This window comes from Astatotilapia calliptera, chromosome 12 (genome assembly GCF_964374335.1).
Source record: "Astatotilapia calliptera chromosome 12, fAstCal68.1, whole genome shotgun sequence".
In the NCBI taxonomy this organism is placed as follows: domain Eukaryota; kingdom Metazoa; phylum Chordata; class Actinopteri; order Cichliformes; family Cichlidae; genus Astatotilapia; species Astatotilapia calliptera.
The window spans coordinates 28642880-28662310 of NC_137433.1; the positions used below are offsets into that span (position 1 = coordinate 28642880).

At 39.4% G+C, this 19431-nt stretch overlaps 2 protein-coding genes across 3 annotated transcripts; both read left to right on the forward strand.

The window, feature by feature from the left end:
• The first annotated feature begins 1406 nt into the window (after positions 1–1406).
• Positions 1407–7792, forward strand: plpp5 (phospholipid phosphatase 5). 2 transcript variants are annotated; one of them, XM_026188333.2, is made up of 8 exons: positions 1407–1570; positions 3101–3241; positions 3337–3445; positions 4429–4519; positions 4634–4697; positions 4785–4909; positions 5366–5536; positions 6531–7792. In XM_026188333.2, the coding sequence occupies exons 2-8, from the start codon at positions 3171–3173 to the stop codon at positions 6698–6700; spliced, it is 801 nt and encodes a 266-aa protein (XP_026044118.1). In that variant the 5' UTR covers positions 1407–1570; positions 3101–3170; the 3' UTR covers positions 6701–7792. The 2 variants fall into 2 exon arrangements, with proteins under 2 accessions (XP_026044118.1, XP_080164950.1); XM_080308824.1 differs by having other exon boundaries at positions 4785–4977; positions 6531–6759.
• A 3862-nt stretch (positions 7793–11654) lies between these two features.
• cdc45 (CDC45 cell division cycle 45 homolog (S. cerevisiae)) lies at positions 11655–19427 on the forward strand. Its single transcript, XM_026188805.2, has 18 exons — positions 11655–11873; positions 12010–12069; positions 12460–12552; positions 12799–12936; positions 14543–14689; positions 14786–14844; positions 14930–14978; positions 15074–15135; positions 15225–15275; positions 16752–16871; positions 16985–17116; positions 17208–17306; positions 17387–17548; positions 17648–17786; positions 17868–17951; positions 18063–18181; positions 18703–18779; positions 19118–19427. Exons 1-18 carry the CDS (start codon positions 11823–11825, stop codon positions 19180–19182), a joined length of 1707 nt encoding a protein of 568 aa, XP_026044590.2. The 5' UTR covers positions 11655–11822; the 3' UTR covers positions 19183–19427.
• Positions 19428–19431: the final 4 nt, after the last annotated feature.

The following is a 19431-nucleotide window of genomic DNA, read 5'->3' on the forward strand; positions in this document are numbered from 1 at the left end:
CATTCTACTTTTAAATATCTGAGGAACCACAAGTAAGCCTAAAAGTCTGAGAGAGAAGAGCTGTATTGAGATAATATAGAAGCAGTAATGGTGTGTCTAAGTCTGTCCACATACTGCTTCTGCATTTTGGCAAATTTGTCATTATTCATCTAAGGTTCTGTGTACCTGATATGAAGACCCAGACTGGAGTGTTTGTAAGGGGCAGATTTAAGCCTCTCAGTTATATACATATATAGAGTCTCAATCAACCCTAATCAGGCTGGTGCCTGATAACAAGATTTAACCAAAGTCATAAAGACCAAAAATTCATGACATTTCCTTAGCATTTTTATTTTGTTTTGTAAGGATGCAGTATCGTTTTCATCTTTCCCAAAATTCTATTTTTTATATTTATTTCAGTTAATAAAAACATTTTTAGTTTACACCTAGTATTAAGTTTCTGTTTAGTTTTATTTACTTATATTAATCTTGCTCTGGAGAATTATCGGGGCAATTATTTTTAAGTGTGTATTTTAATGAACTTTACCTTCTTGGTAACTGGTCCGGGACAACCATACAATGAGTGAAATGCTATTTCTCCTACCTCAATGTGCGGTAAAAACATATTAACAGGCAAAACACATAAAAATCCTAGAAATATAAACTGGGAAGCTTTGAATGGATGAGTATTTAATAAGTGGAGCTAAACTTATGCAAAAAGTGAAATATTTTACGAAGACGCAGCAGTAAAGAAACAAACATTTAGGCAATAAATCATGCAGACATCTTCTGTAACCTCTAGGTGGCCATTCGTAACGTGACGTGGCTTCTTGCATCCCACGTGTCAAGCAGGAAAAACTGATCTACGACAACTTCCGGTTTACAAAACATCAAGAAAATGTTTTTCTCCTTTGGAACGAACGTGGATCACCGTGAAGCATTTATATCATGAGAACATTACAACCCCCCATCCGAAAAAAAGTAAACGAAAAAAAAAAAAAATCAAAACAGCAGAAAAGAATTGTCCATCGAAAATTACTGAATTAACACTTTTATACCTTGATTAAAAATCAAATGTTACTAAATAACACACAGGGAAAAGGTAATAAACTGTCACCATACCTCAGTTTTATAATTGCTGGCCATCTTTTTAATATACTTTTTAAAAAATGTACACAGTGAACTACACAATCGCAATTCTTCACTACAACTCGCTTTTTTAAAATCTATCTATCTATCTATCTATCTATCTATCTATCTATCTATCTATCTATCTATCTATCTATCTATCTATCTATCTATCTATCTATCTGGAGTAAGACGGGACTTTGAGCCGCATTTAACTTAACACTTTCATTTTTAAGGCTTTTATTTTGACAGCTCACACCAGACGCGCGTGCGGTGTTCGTTAGCTTCACGCAGCGCTCCTTCTCCTCCTCCTCCTCCTCCTCCGTGACATCCCTGTTTCTCTCAAATCTAAGAATGCGCGACTTACACCTTCGGTAGACACAGAAGAGTTAGGGGCCTGCTTTATGTTACAAGAAGAGTAAACTATGAGGATAAAGAGGTAAAGAACAGCTTCCGGTTTAAGGTTAGTAGTGTTAATTTTTGTCAATTTGCTTGACAACGCGGAAATTCGGCCAGATGTCTATGGTGACAGATGTTGCTAGCTCTGCTTAGCTTAGTCTGCTAACGTATACTTTGTACAGATCACTTAAATAATAATTTTCCTCTGTACCGACGGCACTGATCATAATTCAATGCGTTTATGTTATATCCGGTCAAATGGAACCTCTTTAATATATAGAGCATCTGGAAGTGGAGGGCACAGTTGCAGCATGTTGGCCTTTATGCCAGATTTTAGACGTGGTCAGTGTAAATACTGATGTAAACAGCCTTTTTATCTTTACCTGTATTTATCTGTGCGAACATACGATGTGTAAAGAGGGGGAGTCATCAATTTTATTTTATTTTTTGCATTTCTTTTAAAATAATAAGCTCAAACAGGCGCATTTGGCATCGTTTTGCCTGTGATTTCAAATGAATGGTGCACTCATGTATTTATTAAGATTACAAGATTATTTTCTCCTCCTTTAGACCAACACCAGATGTTAAGTGTCAAGATCATTTTACATACACCCCATTTTTATGGAGTCCCTTAAGATAGAGTTGTTTTTAACCTTGTGCAAATCAAGTTATTTGGCTTTTGAGAGCATTTTATTGTGGACACAAGTTACACAACGGTTTTTATCTTGTGCAAACAAGTTATTTATCTCTTCGAGCAAGTGATTATCTTAATCAAACAAGTAATAAGATAAAAAAATATCACCTTACAGGACTTAGTGGGCTCCATATATTTACTGTAGTACAACGTTTATATTTGCTGTTTTTCTGTATATAGGATGTATAAATAATGTAAGTAGCTTTGCTTTAATGGTGATTATTTTGAGAAACTTGGAATTGTTACCTTTCGTGTGACGTTTCATGCCCTCATTTTGGTAAACGGGGTTATCTTTTAACTTAATTTCAAACGACGGGTGGTTGAACTGGAGGTGGTAGAGTTAAGATTTTTATTGGGAGTGATGGAATGGATTAGAAATAAGTACATCAGAGGGGCAACTCAGGTTGAGTGTTTGGAGATAAAGTTAGGGGTTAGACCGAGATGATTTGGGCATTTGCAGAGGAGGAATAGTGAGCATACTGGACAAAGGATGTTGAAGATGTAGCTGCCATGCAGGAGGAAAAGAGAAATACTTCAAAGGAATTTTCATGGGTGTAGTCAAGGAAATTTGGTGTGATAGAGGAGGATAGTAAGGATAAGGGGAGATGGAGGCAGGTGATTGGCTGTAGATGTTAAGGTTAAAACTAGACTTACAGCCCAAAATATTAACCAGTATCACCAGGAGGTGCCCAGGAAATAACTGTACCACCTCAACAGAATAAAGCAGAATAACTTCAGCTGTTTGTAATGCACATACTTGTAACTAAAGTATTTTGCATAAATCACTGAAACTATTTTTTAAAAAAAATCAATAATCTTCTCATCTATTTAGGTTTCATTGTTTTTCTTTCAACATCTAAATTAAAGTAAAACTAAAACTCAGCTCTCCATTGTCTTTAGTCCCAGTTAAGTTAAAAGATGGTGGAGTGAAGATGTTTGCTGTTGACTGACGTCCACTCCGAGAAACAAAATGAAGAGGAGGCTGCTGCGTGGTTTCCTGTCGGAAATTTCCATCCGGCTGGCGCTGTTGGTGGTGTTCCTGTAAGTTATCCCTGGGACAGGCACAACATCTGAATGCAAGCATTTTGTTTTATTGTGGGCAAACACCACCTTAACACCATTTGTGCTTTGCTCAGTGTGACGGAGCAGCTTCCTCCTTTCTACCGTGAGATTCAGGCAGAGGAGATGTGGCTGTATAAATTCCACCGCGTGGAGAGGGACCATGTACCCACCTCTCTTATGTTTGTGAGTATAGCTGTTTGATAAACTGGAATAAATAAAATCCCTCTGGTCATTTTTGTACTTTATTGGAACACGTTAACTTTCTGCTGTTTTGTAGGATCATTGTAAAGTTTCTTTTTAGGACCTTAACTCCCATAAGTTCATATTTCTGTGAGAAAAAATATTCATAATATATCATAACTCTCTGGATTTTTATTAGCTTTAAAATTAAACCGCATGATGGTTAATTTACATATTAAATGAACATCTTGTCTTTTTAGTTTGGGTATGTTTTGATGCACATCAAGAACGTAGCTATATGATCATGAAAATCTTTTGTTTACAGTTGTTGTTTGTTCTGATGACGTAGAGTTAATATTTACTGAGTGTGACTGAGCTCTCACAGGGGAAATCACTTTAAACAAGTCCAACACGTGGACAAAATCGTAAAGTCCCCCTGTGACTCCAGAGGGGAGTTTTGAGACGTTTGATAAACTGGCTCAAAACTTTTAGAGGCGTGGAGTGTGGAGAAGAAATAAGTTTACCCAGTTTAACCAGTCTTGATTTCCTTAAAAACGGCTGGTCTATTATCCTGAAAGTTTTAGGAGTCCTAAAACATCAGCATAGGACGAAAGCTGTACTGCACAATGGGGTATTTGATATGTCCAATAATATGATTTTGAAAATGGTCTAAAAGGTCTTAGCAGCAAAAAATAAATAAAACTATGGAGAAATCTAGTTTAATTACCCAAAAACAGCCCCATGTTTTTAAATTCTACCAGTAAGCATATTTATGAGTTATAAGTAAATCACCCACCATACAGCAGGGGTTGTTAAAGGGGTAAACTTTCCATAGAGGCTGTAAATGTGCTTTTCACTGCTGTAACGTTAGACATTTTAATATTGAATCTGTGGAGAGTTTTGTGTGTGTGTGTGTGTCCAGTCTCAGATGGAGAGGATTTACAATTATAATTGTTATGATCTCCTCTTTTGTTGATCTGTTACAGAGTGTGGCGGTTTGCACCCCGCTGATTGTAATCCTGGCTTTCACCTTCCTGAATAAGTCGGAGCGTGGTGATCTGAAGGAAGCCTCACTGGGTAGGAAACTCGTGCAAAAGAGCTTTTTGGTTTGTCGCATTTAAATGTGTGGGCTGGCTTTTTGAGTTGATTTATCTTTTTCATGATTCAGTTCTGTTTCCCCCTGTCATCCAGCTGTGACTCTGACTCTAGTGCTGAACGGAGTTTTCACCAATGTCATCAAACTTGTAGTTGGCAGGTAAGCATGTTAGATTACATAGCACATTCAACTTTAACCAGAAGCTCCACATTTGTCCTCCATGTTCATTCTGTGTCACATCCTCAGGCCACGACCAGACTTCTTCTACCGCTGTTTCCCAGACGGTCAGATGAATCTGGAGCTGCGATGCAGTGGTGACCCAGATGTCATCATGGAAGGCAGAAAGAGCTTTCCCAGCGGGCATTCTTCCTGTAAGAGGCTGTTATGGTCAATTATGGCTGCAGAGCTGGTACATTTTCATCAGCAGGCAACAAGAAAAGTAAATGGAGGCACAGAGTGAGGCCGGGGGGCGTATATCTCAATGCACATGTATCCAAGTGTGTAATAGCCTTTAGGCTCTTATTTCATTGTTAGACTCATGCCTGAGTTATAGTACTGCCTTAAATCTATGAACATAAAAAAAAATCAGAAATGCAACTGCACATCTCAGTGAGGTAGACTTCCGCAGCTGAAGTCTCTCTGCCCTTTCAAGAAAGGGAACTGTATGAGATTTTTCAGCCTCTTAATAGCAGAGTAGTGCAGACCACATCATTAACTGGTGGGGATTCAGTGCAGTGCTATAATTTCAGCTCTGATTTCCCATTTTGTGGCATAAAACTTCCTCTGGCTCTATTTCATCCCTTCCGTTTCTTTCTCTTTCGTTGCAGTTGCCTTTGCAGGTTTGGGCTTCACAGCGCTCTACATTGCAGGAAAGCTGCGCTGCTTCACAGCAGCGGGCCAAGGCCGAGCGTGGCGGCTGTGTGCCTTCCTCACTCCTTTACTCATTGCAGCTGTGATCGCCCTCTCCAGAACCTGCGACTACAAACACCACTGGCAAGGTCTGTTAAATTTGCTTGGTCTGAACACTGCAAAATACTGTAAGTAGTTGGCTTTTTTAGCTGACAAATTTTGGGTACTATTTTAAAGACAAATCTCTATCAAACGCTTTTATTTATGAAGGTTATCCAGACTTAGCTGTCTGTATGCGAAAACGTAATTAGCCCCTTGTTAAGTTATGAATTAACTTGGTGAACAGTGGTGAACCTTCCCAGGAGTGGCCAGCCTACCAAAATTACTCCAAGATTGCATCAATGACTCATTGAAGAAGGTCACAAAAGAACCCAGACAAACATCTATGGATGTCTCTGGCAAGGTGAAAACCAACGCTGACCAAAAAGGACACAAAGTCTCATCTCACATTTGCCAAAAACACTTCTTGATGATCTCCAAGATTTATGTGAAAATATTCTGTGACAGTCGTGATTTTGACATTTTTGAGTCCCATTAAATCTTGAATAAAACTAACAGAGCATTTAGTAAAAAGAACGTCATAACAACAGTTAAACATGGTGGTGGTAGTGTGATGGTCTGGGGCTGCGTCAGGACCTTCACAACTTGTTGCAACTGATGGAAGCATGAATTCTGCTCTCTATCAGAAAATGTGAAAAAGGAAAGGTTTTGGAATGACCTACTCAGAATCTGGATTAAAACTGATTCACATCTGTCGCATGACCTTAAACAGGCTCCTCATCATTGAAAACCCTTCAATATGACTTAATTACAATTCTCCATAGAAGAGTGGGGCACATCATTGTCAGTTATCATACATGTTTGATTGCAGTTCTTGCTGTGAAGGGTGGCAGCTTAGGTTTACGGGCAATGACTTTTTCACACAGGGCCAGGTAGGTTTGGGTAACTTATCACATTTGCATGATGAACCCAGGTGCTTGTGTTAGTTATGTCCATATATAGTGTATAATAGTGCATAATGTAAATAAGGGACTAATTTAGCAAAAGTTCTTATCCGTGTTGTTATGTGTCTCCTTTATGCAGATGTGCTGGTGGGGTCTCTGCTGGGTCTCGCCTTCGCCTGGCTGTGCTACAGGCAGCACTACCCTCCCCTTCGGGACCCAGACTGCCACAGACCTCTGCGTCACAGAGAGACTGTTCCTGCCGCGCAGGAGCGCAAGCTGGCCAACTCCACCTACATCCTGCCCATGTAGAAAAGCTGTAACTGCATTTTCCTCTTTGCTGGTGTCATTTAAACTGAGTTGCACAGTAATCCATGTAATACTGTTTTTTTCACTCTTTAGGGCTGGGCAGCATATCGGTATTTAAGTTGATCATTAATCATTGTCTATGTATTCTCTGGGTTTTCTTTTTGTAGAGGGAGACATGATACACAGTTTCTTTTCTGGAATGAATTTGCATCAATTACCGATTCAAATTTTCTCCTACATTGTTTCTGAAACCCTTGAGAGCTACACTAGCACATTAGCAGGTGTCTAGCAGGTTTCTAGTCCCGTAATTACCCAGCAAACAGGTCAAAAGAGGTCGCAGTACGACCACAAAAACTAAACCGTAGACAGACGTATGTCAGTGTTGTCTCAACGCAGAATAGAGGCAAGGTCAGACAGCCTCTTGTAAAGTGAGGAATAACAAATCGGGTTACTGCAAAAACACTTTATATTTTTACAGTTTTCTGCATCTAAACTGTATTTCATTTGTGGCACAGTGAAGTTTATGCATTGAACTTTTACAATTATCTCCTCCCTGTCCTCGATGTCAGTGTCATAGACTCAGGAACGCTCAGGAAAAGAAAGAGGTCACACGACATGATTATTTTTTCTCCTGATTCCTCCTCTCGAGACACTTTTTTGTTTTATTCTCATCAATAAGGAGATAGTGGGGAAAAAAATCTTGAACACAAGCTTTCTCTTACCAGAAAGTCTAACAATGATGTCCGGTAACCTCATGTATTTTTCCAACTGTGACTTGATGTCTGAAAATTCCGCTGTGACAGTTATTCAGTATTGAAATGTTTGCTGGGTACAGATGGGGTATCTCATTATCATGATGCTGTTCTCCAGCCCAGCTCTGCACACTCTGTGTATTGTGCCTATAGATCACATACTTTACTCACAACAGCTGAGCAGGTTATCTACACAGCCACTGTACAAACAGTCCACCACTCATCAGTCTCTGGCTCAGCTGCTGTGAAAGAGTTTCTCATGTGAGAATCACTTTGTGATTGTTTTGTAAACTTGCAACTTTGTAAAGACGCAGGATTGAGGCTTAAAGGGAAGCTAACCGCACTCTGAGGTTCATTTCTGTGCATAGACGCCTCCTCTGGTGAGAAGAATCGAAACTCAATGCCTGAGGATTTTTCACCATCTGTTTCAGTCTTTGTGGTTTTGGAGCTGGCTCAGGCTTAAACAAACACTGGGAGCAAACATCAGCTTGTTAGGGGTCAAAGTCCTTGACTGTCCTTTCTGTTCACAGATCAAAATAGCACAAACACACCTAGTAAAACCTCAGAGAAACATGTTATGACATGATGACACAGACAGTAAGATGTGATTAAATGATCCAGTGTAATGGAACTTTTGAGCTTGTCTCTCTTGGGGTTACTGGGTAAAACTGCATCTGTCATGATGCCTGTTATAGCATATCACAACACTAAGATACTTTGTGGTAAACATTTTGTTGTTTTTGATAAGGAATTGGGTAAAGACACAGGATTGTCTTTGTTATACCTGCAAATTAAGAATGTGAAATTAACTTTATGCTGCCATAAAGTGCAGTGGCAGCAACAGCCTTTCAGTTTAAACAGCCTGGCTTGATGTTGGCTGGTCCCACGATTAAATCATAGCTAACAACGAGTTAAATATTACTTTGACTTTCCCATCTTTTCTGTGGTGTTTTGATGCTTTGATGATGTAAAACTTTGAAAAAAAGTCAATATAGGTAAAACCTTCTTAAATTGCTGAGCACTGTTGTTAAAACAAAAGTGCAATTAATAGGGACTATTTTCAGCTGCGGATGAATACACATATAACATTCCAGTAGTTTTTGGACAGCAGTGAAGCTCTGTGGCACAGAGGAAAACAGTATTTGTTTTGGTTTTGAGCATATATTGGGTTTAGTGATTAAAAGTATATAACACCTCCAAGTGATTCTGTTAAATGAACTTTCAGGAGTGCAAACAACTAAGCACTCCTCTTGCATTTAAAGCCAAGTTCACGTAAACATATTGATCACGCTTGTTTATTTTTACTTTATCGAATGCTTTAAAACTTTCTGTCTTCCTATAATATATGTTCAATGTTTCCATTTATTGATTTTTAAAAAAAAACAAAACTTCTCTGTAAAAAGTCCTCCACGATATTAACATCCTGATGTAGCAGTGCTGCTTTACGCTTCTCAGTTTTTCCAGTGCCTGCTTTGCTTTAAATGATAAAATCATCTCTGGTGTAACAGGACAGCTCAGCCAATCACGTTATTCCAAGTCACCGTAACTGTAAAGCGAGTTAAACGAGTCTTCTCAGGCTTACTGTAGATGGGGTACTGTAGGTACTGTTTTAACCTCTCCAGGCGATGGTGCTACCCTCCCAGTGCTCCTGCTGGCCAGGTTTTTCTCTCCAGCATGTAAACTCATCGATCGTAATCTGAGACATTTAACGCTACAATTTGTGGTTTGGGCGTATTTTGAGTTTTTATTTATTTAATGTATATTTTTTTCTGTTTGTGTGTTGAACCGGCCAAAGTTTTGCACAGTTAACCCAAGCATAAAAGCAGCTGGATCTCAGTGGTTACAGACCAAACTTGGCATAAAGAAAGCGGATAATTTTTGTGCCTTTGTTTACTATGTTCCTCTCAGTTCATGAATGAAGTGTATGCTGCATGTTATGGTGTATGCTCTCTGTCATGTAACCTTTTTTTTTTCCTTCCTGAATCTACCTTTTGTTTGTTTGATTGTTTCCAGTGTATTCACTTGTAAACAAACAAATATGGCATGCTGCATTTTTTTTAACCTCAGAAAGAAACGTGTCATTTCTTTTTACTCAGTGGATTAATTGTTGGTGGAGTCAAAAGTGAAGACGTGTGTGGATAATGTCAAAAAAAATTTTAAAAATGAGACAAGAGGAGAGAAATCGTATCTGAATTTCTTTGACAGATGTTTTGGGGGTACTTGTTTACTTTTTGGGGAATGCAGGAGTTTACTTGAATTTTTAATATTTGTAACTTTAGAAGTGGTTAGGATGAAAATGGGAGCAAAGTTGTGGGTAAACTTTGAAGGTGTGACTCACCCTGAAGTCGGACATACAAATTTTCCCTCCGGCCTGTAGTGCTGTCTATAATCTTAAATAAAATGGAGCTAAATGTCCATAGTAAAAGAGAAAAATCTGAATTTTAAAATGTATTTTGAGGAACTCTAAGCAACAGGATTCAAGCACCCTAAAGGCAAAAACATTTCTACAGCTGATTTTTCCCAATCTGACCAACTCGTACTAGAATTGTCTTGATGAATAAACAAGGAAAAATCTGTAAGTTCAATTTTTGGGGTGAACTGTCCCTTTAAGGCAAAAAAAAAAAAAGGTCATTAGGCTGCTGCTTTTTCATAAAATCATGCATGTTTCACACATATTTTTTTGCCTCCATCCATTCTATTAATTTATGTAATTTCAGGGCATTCAGAGTGATGTTGGGGGATTCTGCTGAGACTTTCCTGTTTGCTTTGTTCATGCCATGATCGTACAGCTCATTCTGCTTATGTGCTGTTTGTGTTGTGATGCTTTTAATGAATCTCCCCATGACACTGAATGATCTCTTGTCCTTTCCATGTTTTCTTTGGAGTCAGCAGTCCTGGTTTTGAGTTTGTATGTGATGATGGATGATTAATAAATGAGGTTAAAACGCATGTGCATATCAAATTATGGCGCACCAGTATTTGTAGATGATGTATTGGGAGGTAATCTCCCGGACATTGTATGTATTTACATATTGTGTGTGGTAATAATTCAGATTTTTAAACCTCTAATCAAAACTGTAACCTGTGCCACCTCTCTTTTTGTAGTTTTTCACCTATTATAATCAAACTGAAGCATGTAGTTCTGCTGGAAATTATTTTAATGTATTTCAAGTAATGACTTCGCAGGGTAATGGACAGTTGGTGGGTGGATAGTTTAGCAGACGTTAGGGTGTGTAAATCAGATTCAGGTGGTGACACAAATAAACAATTGAACGCACCTTTTTTTAAATAATAGAATTCAGTTCAACTTGTTTTGTGAGTTTGCGGGAGAAGTTTTCTTTCAAGGCCTTTTGCCAGACAAGCTCATGAGATACATTTATATACTATTCAAGTGGAAAGGGGTTGGGCAAAATCCTTTCCAATATGTTTTAATCTAAATCAAGTACTTTTTAAAATTTCAGTCTATAACAGCTTTTATCATTAAAGTCTAAAAATGTGTGATTAATGCCACTTTTATAGCTATGCCAATGAAAACATCTTTAATAGTACATACTTGTAAAGTGTGTGTCACTACTGCGCTCCAGGTTTACATGAATACATTTATACTTGGTTAAGTGAACCTCTCATATAAATTCACACAATTTCTGTTATTGTAACCACACGGTGGAAAACTACAATTTTGTGAATGTGTGAAGTGTGTGCATAAGTCATTGTTTTAGCATTTTTACAGTTAGACTTAAAACAGTATGGTACAGAAATCATAGTTAACTCTGTGAGGTTTTTGTGTTTTTTATTAAATTGTTTTCCTATGTCTTTGCAGTCAGGGAATAAACAAAATAATCATTCTGACACACAGAAAACTGATTAGATCTTTCTCCAAAATATAGAGGTAGAGAGAGGTTACCATCTATAATTGTTTATATTATTATAAATTCACCATTCAGGTAATATAAATGTGAACACTAATGTTAAAATAATATTGTGTTCTTAATAAAGTCTAAAGGAGTTTACACATATTATAAAAACATCGTTATGACATTTAAATAAATTAATAAATATTTCAAAATCGATATAAATAAAGCTATAACTTTATTTCAGCTCTCTTTAGTTCCAGTACTGCTTTGTTTCCTCAACCTGGTAGGCGGGACTTCCAGCGTTGACGTTACTGATTTTCTTCTATCTGATTGGTCGGGAGTGACGTGTAGATTTGGCGCCACATTTCCAACAGGGAACAGAGCGGCATCGCTGTGTGTGTATTGTCAAAGCTCCGAGCCTGACAGCAAGCCAAAATAACCCGCAGTTTATGTCACCTCAGGGTGATTCGATTAGGCTCGTCTTATTTTAATAGTTTTAATCGACTGACTTCTCTGAAAATGTTCATCGCGGACATAAGAAAGGATTTTTATGAAGTTGTCGCCAACCAGGTAAGGCTAACTCTAACATTAGCCAACATTGCCTAGCAGCTAGGAAACTTAACATCTGAAATCGCAAACTGAAATCGCAAACTGAAATCGCAAACTGAAATCGCTTACATTATAAACCTTCTCGTGCTACTTACAGAGAGTCGTGCTCCTGGTGGCACCAGACATTGACGCTCTCTGCGCCTGTAAAATACTGCAGGTAAGACAATAAAATGTTAGCAAGCGGCAGCTCCTGTAGCCTTTGCGTGCACAGTTTTTGACTGTTTTTCCACTGTTGTTTTGCCTCTCTTGTTCTAGTGGCTTTTGTGCATGATGACGAACATTTGCGCTCTTAAACTAAGGTCATTGTAGAGGGTAAACAGAGAGCATGCTGATTAAATACTTCCAGTTATTATGGACTTTCGGACACCCAACCGTACTGTCATAATGGGGAGGTTACCATCTGTTCATGCATTAACTGGGAATATTTAAAAGTACTGACAGTAGGTTTCAGTAAGTGCTGTTGCGGTTTATGGAGCTTTTTTGACTTTTACTGTGTTCAGAGTAATTATAAGCTGATGTAAACACTGACTGTTTGTGTCTTCACTAGGCCTTGTTTCACTGTGACCAGATCCAGTATACACTTGTGCCAGTTACAGGCTGGCAGGACCTTGGCACTGCCTTCCTTGAACACAAAGAGCAGGTATACTTAAATAAGACCAGAAGGCTGTGCTGTAAAGCGAGATTGACGTTAACACGTTATTTCAAGCCAGTATGAAGGTGCTTTTAGCTTTTTGAGATCACCATGGAAACCTTTGCTTTTTTATGCGTTTCTGCTTGAGAACCTGAAGTGGAAAGCTTTGTAGTACACTACTCTGAGCCTGCACATGAATATATGACAGTAAACACTGAACCTTATATATTGTGTTGACTGATTTTTGTGCTGCAGTTTCGATACTTTGTTCTCATCAACTGCGGAGCAAATGTTGACCTCCTTGAGATGCTGCAGCCAGATGATGACTCCATCTTCTTCATCTGTGACACTCACCGGCCTGTAGATGTGGTCAATGTCTACAATGATACCCAGGTGATGTGCAATGGTTTGCTAATTCGGGCTATATCCCCACTAATAAGTTCACATAGGTTCACAGGCTAGGGTCTACCCCACAGAGCCTCAGAGTAGCACAGGGATTCACTCAAGGCATGAAGTCTGAGAAGAGAAGGATCAGATGGAGTCAGGCCTGTAAGACTCAGCTCAGTGGCAGAAGTTTGATGAGGATGCGCACCCTACAGCTAAAGGGGATGTAAAAATGAGGTTTCGAACCACGATGACCATGATAGGGAGCATGATAGTGGAGACGTTTGGAGTGTAAGAAAAAAGAAGGGCCAAGTTGATGCATTATTTTAAAGCAGAAGGGGGGGAAAAACAGTTCTGTATATGTGAATTTAAAAAAACATCTTCTCACATCATCAGTCTCATCAGTTTGTCTCAAGAGCCAAATAACAACACACACATTTCCTCCAATTCTATTTGGCACTGTGTATAATCTGTCCACCGGTATGTGTGTGTTTAACAATTAACCACTAGTTTGCCTGTAGAGCCAGGCTCTTCAGGTGTTTGTCACCATTGCTTAGTCCACAGGGGAATAGGCAAGATAAAAAATTGTAAAACCTTTACAAGCATCAAAGTCCAAAACTTTTGAAATACTTGTTGTTAAAATAAGTCCAAAATACATGAATCGACCATCTTTGCTCCACATTCTCTCCAGCATGCCGGTGAAGTACCTAGCTAGTTAGGTATAAGATTTTTTTTAAATTTCTGTGACTGATAATGTCCAGCGGGCAAAGTTAGCGTAGGGGCCTTTAAATATGTAGATAAAGTCTCCTTTTTGCCCATCAGAACTACAGATGGAAGTACTCTTGTGCTATTGTGCTGTACTGTATTTGCAATCTGGTACAAAACATCAAATAGTTCATTATCTTTATGCATTTCACTGTAAACAATGATCCATTTGCACCTGAAGTTCAAGATTAACAATACTCTGTGAAGGTTCTCAGTCATCCAGGTCATCGTAGTCAAAGGAGCTTGCAAAGAAAAGCGTCTGGACTTCTTTAAGTTGCTTGAAGACGTTTCACCTCTCATCCGAGAAGCTTCTTCAGTTCTAAGGTCAAATGGTGGAGAGTCCCAGATATAAACCTAGTGGGAGTGACCCCCCACAGAGGGACAAAAGGACCCCCTGATGATCCTCTAATCGCCTGAGCCAAGGTGGGAAACTGGGCGTGGGTCCCAATCAGCCAGAGTTTCGGGTGTGTTCACTGTGAAACCTGGCCCCACCTTATCATGCGAATTCCTGAGGTCAGATGGCCCAGGATGTGAGTGGGCGTTAAGGCGTCTGGGAAGGGATCTCAAAACTGGATTATAGATGGCAGAGAGTTGGTGTCGTAAACCCCCGCCTCTGTTCAAAGATGGTCGCTCACAGTGGACATAGATGGCTTCTTTTACTCCTCTTTCAAACCATCTGTCCTCTCTGTCCAAAATGTGAACATTGGCATCCTCGAAAGAGTGTCCTTTATCCTTAAGATGCAGATGGACTGCTGAGTCTTGTCCTGTGGAGGACAATACTCCCTTAACAATACTCCCACTTGTTTGTGGAAGTGAGCGTTACATTAACTCTCTGTCTTCTGCTCAACAGATTAAGCTGCTCATCAAACAGGATGACGACCTCAGCGTGCCGTCGTATGACGATATCTTTCGAGATGAAGATGAGGAAGGAGAAGACTCTGGAAATGAGAGCGATGAAGGCTCAGAGCCGTCTGGGAAACGCAGAAGATTTGATGAGGTACGTATTAAACTGAGTCGGTGCTGCCCGCAGGGATGAACTGGTAGCGTGAACTGTAAAGGCTATTACATTGGGGCTGTGGTCCTGTGTTTGCAGGGGGCTGTCGAAAGGAGAATTGAAAGGCAGCGAGCCAAGAGGGAGTGGGAGGCTCGAAGGTGAAGTGTTTTTACTTAGTTGTTTGGTTCTTTCTGTGCACAGCACAACAGTTGAATGCATGCTTACCTTTCATTAATTTCACAGGAGGGAAATCCTGTTTGACTATGAGCAGTATGAATATCACGGCACCTCGGTGAGTTTTGACAACCTCACATAAGTAATATAAGAACATTAATGTTACCTGAATTTCTGAATGAACTCCTGAATTTTAATTTGTTTTCCTGTCAGGCTGCGATGATGTTTTTTGAGCTTGCGTGGGTTTTGACTAAAGATACCAAGGATATGCTGTGGTGAGCTTTCTGAGGAGATCTTTCATGGCAAACAATCTTGAAATACAGTTTATACGGTCTGTTAGATGTGCACTGCTTCTTCTTTGCAGGTGGGCCATCATCGGGCTGACAGACCAGTGGGTTCATGATAAAATCACAAAGTAAGGATGCCCTCAGTTTTACAAAACTATTATCAAAACAATTATAAACCAATTTCCCAAAAGCTCAGGACACTGAAAAATGTAAATAAAAGCTGAAAGCAGTTGCTGTCAAACCATTTAAAACCTTAAATCAGTCAAAATCTGAGAGTTTTTTTTTTTTTTTTTTTTTTTTTTTTAATGAAAGCATGCAAAGTTTTCATCTTGTACTATGGAAATTTTGAGACTTACTGGCTTGCAAATTACATAAGGTTGATACTTCTTGGGGCTTTTCTTTTCCAGCTCACTCATAACTCATTTTTTTCTGGGTAAAACTGACTTTTAAGCTCCTTTACACCATCCACTCCAGTTATAAAAATCTGAAGCCAAAATGTCGTTTTTGTCCAGAACCAATTTTAAGCTGTTTAGGTGTTGTGGGATATAACATAATCCCAAAGACAAAACTGCACCAATTTGTCTGTCAAGCTGACAAAACTTCAAAAAGGCTAAACAAGGATCGTGTCACCATGTGAGACAGGTGGCTTTTATATCAGGGGTGTAGAAAAAGCTGAGCCGTACTGTTGAAATTGCACAAATTTTCTTACACTGAGATATTGCAATGATTGAATGTGGAGTTACATTTCTTTACACTGACACAAAGGGGAATTTTAGCTGGTGAGGTCCATTTAAAATCAAAGTAAGCTGTTTGTGGCCTGTGATGTAAAATGAGTTTGACATCCCTGGAGAAGATCTCTTTTTTATCCATATTTTGTCTCTGTACGAGATTCCTTCTGTGCTTTTTTGTGGACATAAAAAAATTTTTTTTATATATTTTTTAAATTATTTATTTATTTATTTTATTTTTTTATTTATTTTTTTAAAGCATTTCAGGTCTGAAAATTTCACATAGTTCTGCGCCTGTGATGTTATGAGGGCTCGAAATAAGGTGCCAAATTTTGACCCAATGCTGTGCACTTTGAGTGTCGTGACTCAGTTTGAGTTTAATATATTAAAGTTTAAAAAAAAAAAAACATCAGCAGATTCTCATGAAAATTGCTTTCCTTGTCTTACTTGATATATAAAAAAAGAAATCAGTTGCTTAACAAATTGGCCCTCCTGGAGATATTATTGGACTGGAAGCAGACAAGTTCAGCACATGACTTACTGAAATGGGGACGATGATGCCTCAGCTGAAGGATGTGTTGTTCGGGAATAATGGATATCACAGATATGTCACTTGGCTATATCATGAGCAGTGTTGCACCCCTCATGCTGAACTGTGCTGGTGACCTGCATCCAAAAAGAGGTTTAAATTGTGACGGTTCAGACCACAGGTTTCCACTTCACCTTTAACCCTTACTGTTCAAATATAATATTTCAAAGATTTACCAGTCATTGCACTTTGGGTTCTGTCTGAAATATAAATACAAGGAACCTTTGTGTAAACTGATCTCTCTTTTATTATTTTTGTCTGCCTCGCTTCTTTTTTTTCTTTTTTAGTATGAAGTATGTAACCGACATCGCCACTATGCAGCGACACGTTTCCCGACATAACCACCGAAACGAGGATGAGGAGAACTCGCTCTCGATCGACTGTATGAGGATCTCCTTTGAATACGAGTATCCTTAACTCATCTGCCTTGTTGCCTTTTACAGATCTTTATGTTCCACCTGATTTCTGCCACACAATTGCTAAAAATTACTGAAAGTCAGAGCCTTAACTGTCTCTTCAGTCTTCGTCTTACCCTTTACCAGCACTGGTCTCTGTATGAGAGCATTTATAATTCCTGCTACACTTCCTGCAGCTTCAAGCTCTGGACCTTAAATGGCCAAAAGAAACTCCAGGAGTTTTTAGCAGACATGGGGTAAAGTGCTTTCTAATCCATGCTTTGTGTGTTAACAAACTTCCTCTTTTTGTTGAGCCGGAATTTGTTTGAAATAAAATTTGTGTTACAGACTGCCGCTGAAACAAGTGCGTCAGAAATTTAACTCCATGGATATGTCGATCAAAGAAAACCTGAGGGACGTCATTGAGGAGTCCTCCAATAAATACGGGTATGTATTTGAATGGCAACCACTGACTGCTCATCCAGTCTGCTTTTCCCTGTTCTACTCCCATTTCTCCTCTTCATCAGTATGAAGGACATCCGCATCCAGACGTTTGGCGTTCACTTCGGCTTTAAGAACCGCTTCCTGGCCAGCGACATGGTGCACGCTACTGCTGCCTTGCTGGAGAGTGCTGAGAAAGACGACAGCGAGACTGACAACTTCATCAAGGCTCTCGATGCCCTTTCTAGGTGTGCAAAGGAAACTAAGTTCACTCTTCAAAGACTTAATTTGCTCACATTTCCTTTAAAAATGTCGTCTTTTTTTTTTCTTTTGTTTTCTCTGTGCAGGAGCAACATCGATCGTCTGCATTCGGGTATTGCGCTAGCGAAGAAGAAGCTGATTGCCATCCAGCAAACGGTCGCCAGCTGCATCTGCACCAACCTCATCCTGTCGCAGGGACCCTTCCTCTACTGCTACCTCATGGAGGTGCGAGTGTTTGGATGCCTGAGATGTGCATGCTTTCAATTTTATTTAGCCATATATCCTATTCACATCCTCTCTTTGTAGGGAACACCTGACGTGAAGCTGTTCTCCAAGCCCATGGCGCTAACGCTGCTCTGCAAGTACCTCCTGAAGGCTTTTGTCCATTCGGTGAGTGTCTGAACGCTATCGGGACTGATTCACAATGTAGACGGAGGTTCACTGAAATCATAGTTATTCAAGTCTCTCTGCTCTTTCACTCACGGTGTCTTGGCCAATTAGACGAGAAATAAACGCTGCAAACTGCTCCCGCTCGTCATGGCTGCCCCCAAGGATGTGGAGAAGGGAACTGTCATTGTTGTGGGAATCCCACCAGAGTCTGAGACGTCCGACAAGAAGAAGTAAGTTTCTCAGTTTATGATTTCTCTCCTTCTCAACCTGCATCTCTGGTTAACCTGATTAGCTGCTTTTTGAAAGAGATCAGAGTCCACAAATCTCGGCAGGACCTAATCTCAACAACTCAGAGCCTGCTGGAGATGTACGGATATAAAAGTTTACCAATGTGAGCTGATTTTTGTCCATGCAATGCTCTAAAAGTCAAAACCAGAGTCTTCAAGTGGTCTCTGAGGTTAATGGTGAGCCTGTGTATGTGATATGTGAGAAGAGTTATAAGTTAGAAGCCTTGCAGCAGCGTTCTGAACAACCTGCAGACGTTCCAGGTTCTGTTAAGACGAGCAAATGCTGAATTATAATATTTCAGACACAATTAAATAAAGGCGTGAATATTTTCCAGTTCAGAGCATGACACAGTGGGACTCAAATAACAACTAGTGGCTCTAATTTATTTCCTTTTCACATTTTTCTACCAGTATACAACAATATTGCCTCATTTCCTCCTCTGCGTTTGTTTTTGCCCTTTTAGTTTCTTTGGTCGTGCATTTGAGAAAGCTGCAGAGAGCACGAGCTCCAGGACTCTTCACGACCACTTCGACACTTCAAGTAAGACACAGTAAAGTGTTGTTTGTTTGGTTTTTTTGCTGCTGTGCAGACAGTCAGTGAATTTGCTCTTGCATGTCTGCAATGTGGCCACTAGGTGGCAGCCTAGTCTTTGTTTAATGTGCAGTCTGTTTGTCTTGCCATTCTCACCCAAACTTTCAGTTGTGATGCTGTTACTCAGGATTTTTAGTTTAATCTGTCATGTCTCATGTGTGAAAGAATATTTTAGAACATTTTAAAAATCGCAAGCAAAAAAACTCCTCCCGGGATGTCAGAGCGCTGCTGGATGATTTGTCCTGTTGGCATGTTTTTCTTTCTTATCTGTGTTTTTCTTTCTGCAGTAATTGAACTGAAGACTGAAGACAGGAGCAAGTTTCTGGATGCGCTCATCACTCTCCTTTCATGAGAAACTGAAGCTCTCCCAGGGCGACAGATCAGCTGCTGGTCACATGTGTCAGGCGTGTAAAATGTCACCAGCACCAGAACTTTATCCTTGGTTTTGTTTTTTAAGGTTTTAAGTGGTTTTTATGTGTATATTGTACAGTGTTTTTGTAAATGTGTTGTTTTAAATTTGTCTTTTATTCCTGAATGTGAGAAGTTTTAAGTCATTCACATTTTAAACATGTTTAATAAATCATTTTATAGAATGGAGACG

Coding starts and splice junctions, on each gene's coding strand:
- plpp5 (XM_026188333.2), top strand. CDS start 3,171: ATGAAGAGGAGGCTGCTGCGTGGTTTCCTGTCGGAAATTTCCATCCGG. Junction 3,446..4,428: donor TACCCACCTCTCTTATGTTT/GTGAGTATAGCT, acceptor GATCTGTTACAG/AGTGTGGCGGTTTGCACCCC. Junction 4,698..4,784: donor ATCAAACTTGTAGTTGGCAG/GTAAGCATGTTA, acceptor TCACATCCTCAG/GCCACGACCAGACTTCTTCT.
- cdc45 (XM_026188805.2), top strand. CDS start 11,823: ATGTTCATCGCGGACATAAGAAAGGATTTTTATGAAGTTGTCGCCAAC. Junction 15,276..16,751: donor GTTCATGATAAAATCACAAA/GTAAGGATGCCC, acceptor TTTCTTTTTTAG/TATGAAGTATGTAACCGACA. Junction 18,780..19,117: donor CGACCACTTCGACACTTCAA/GTAAGACACAGT, acceptor TTCTTTCTGCAG/TAATTGAACTGAAGACTGAA.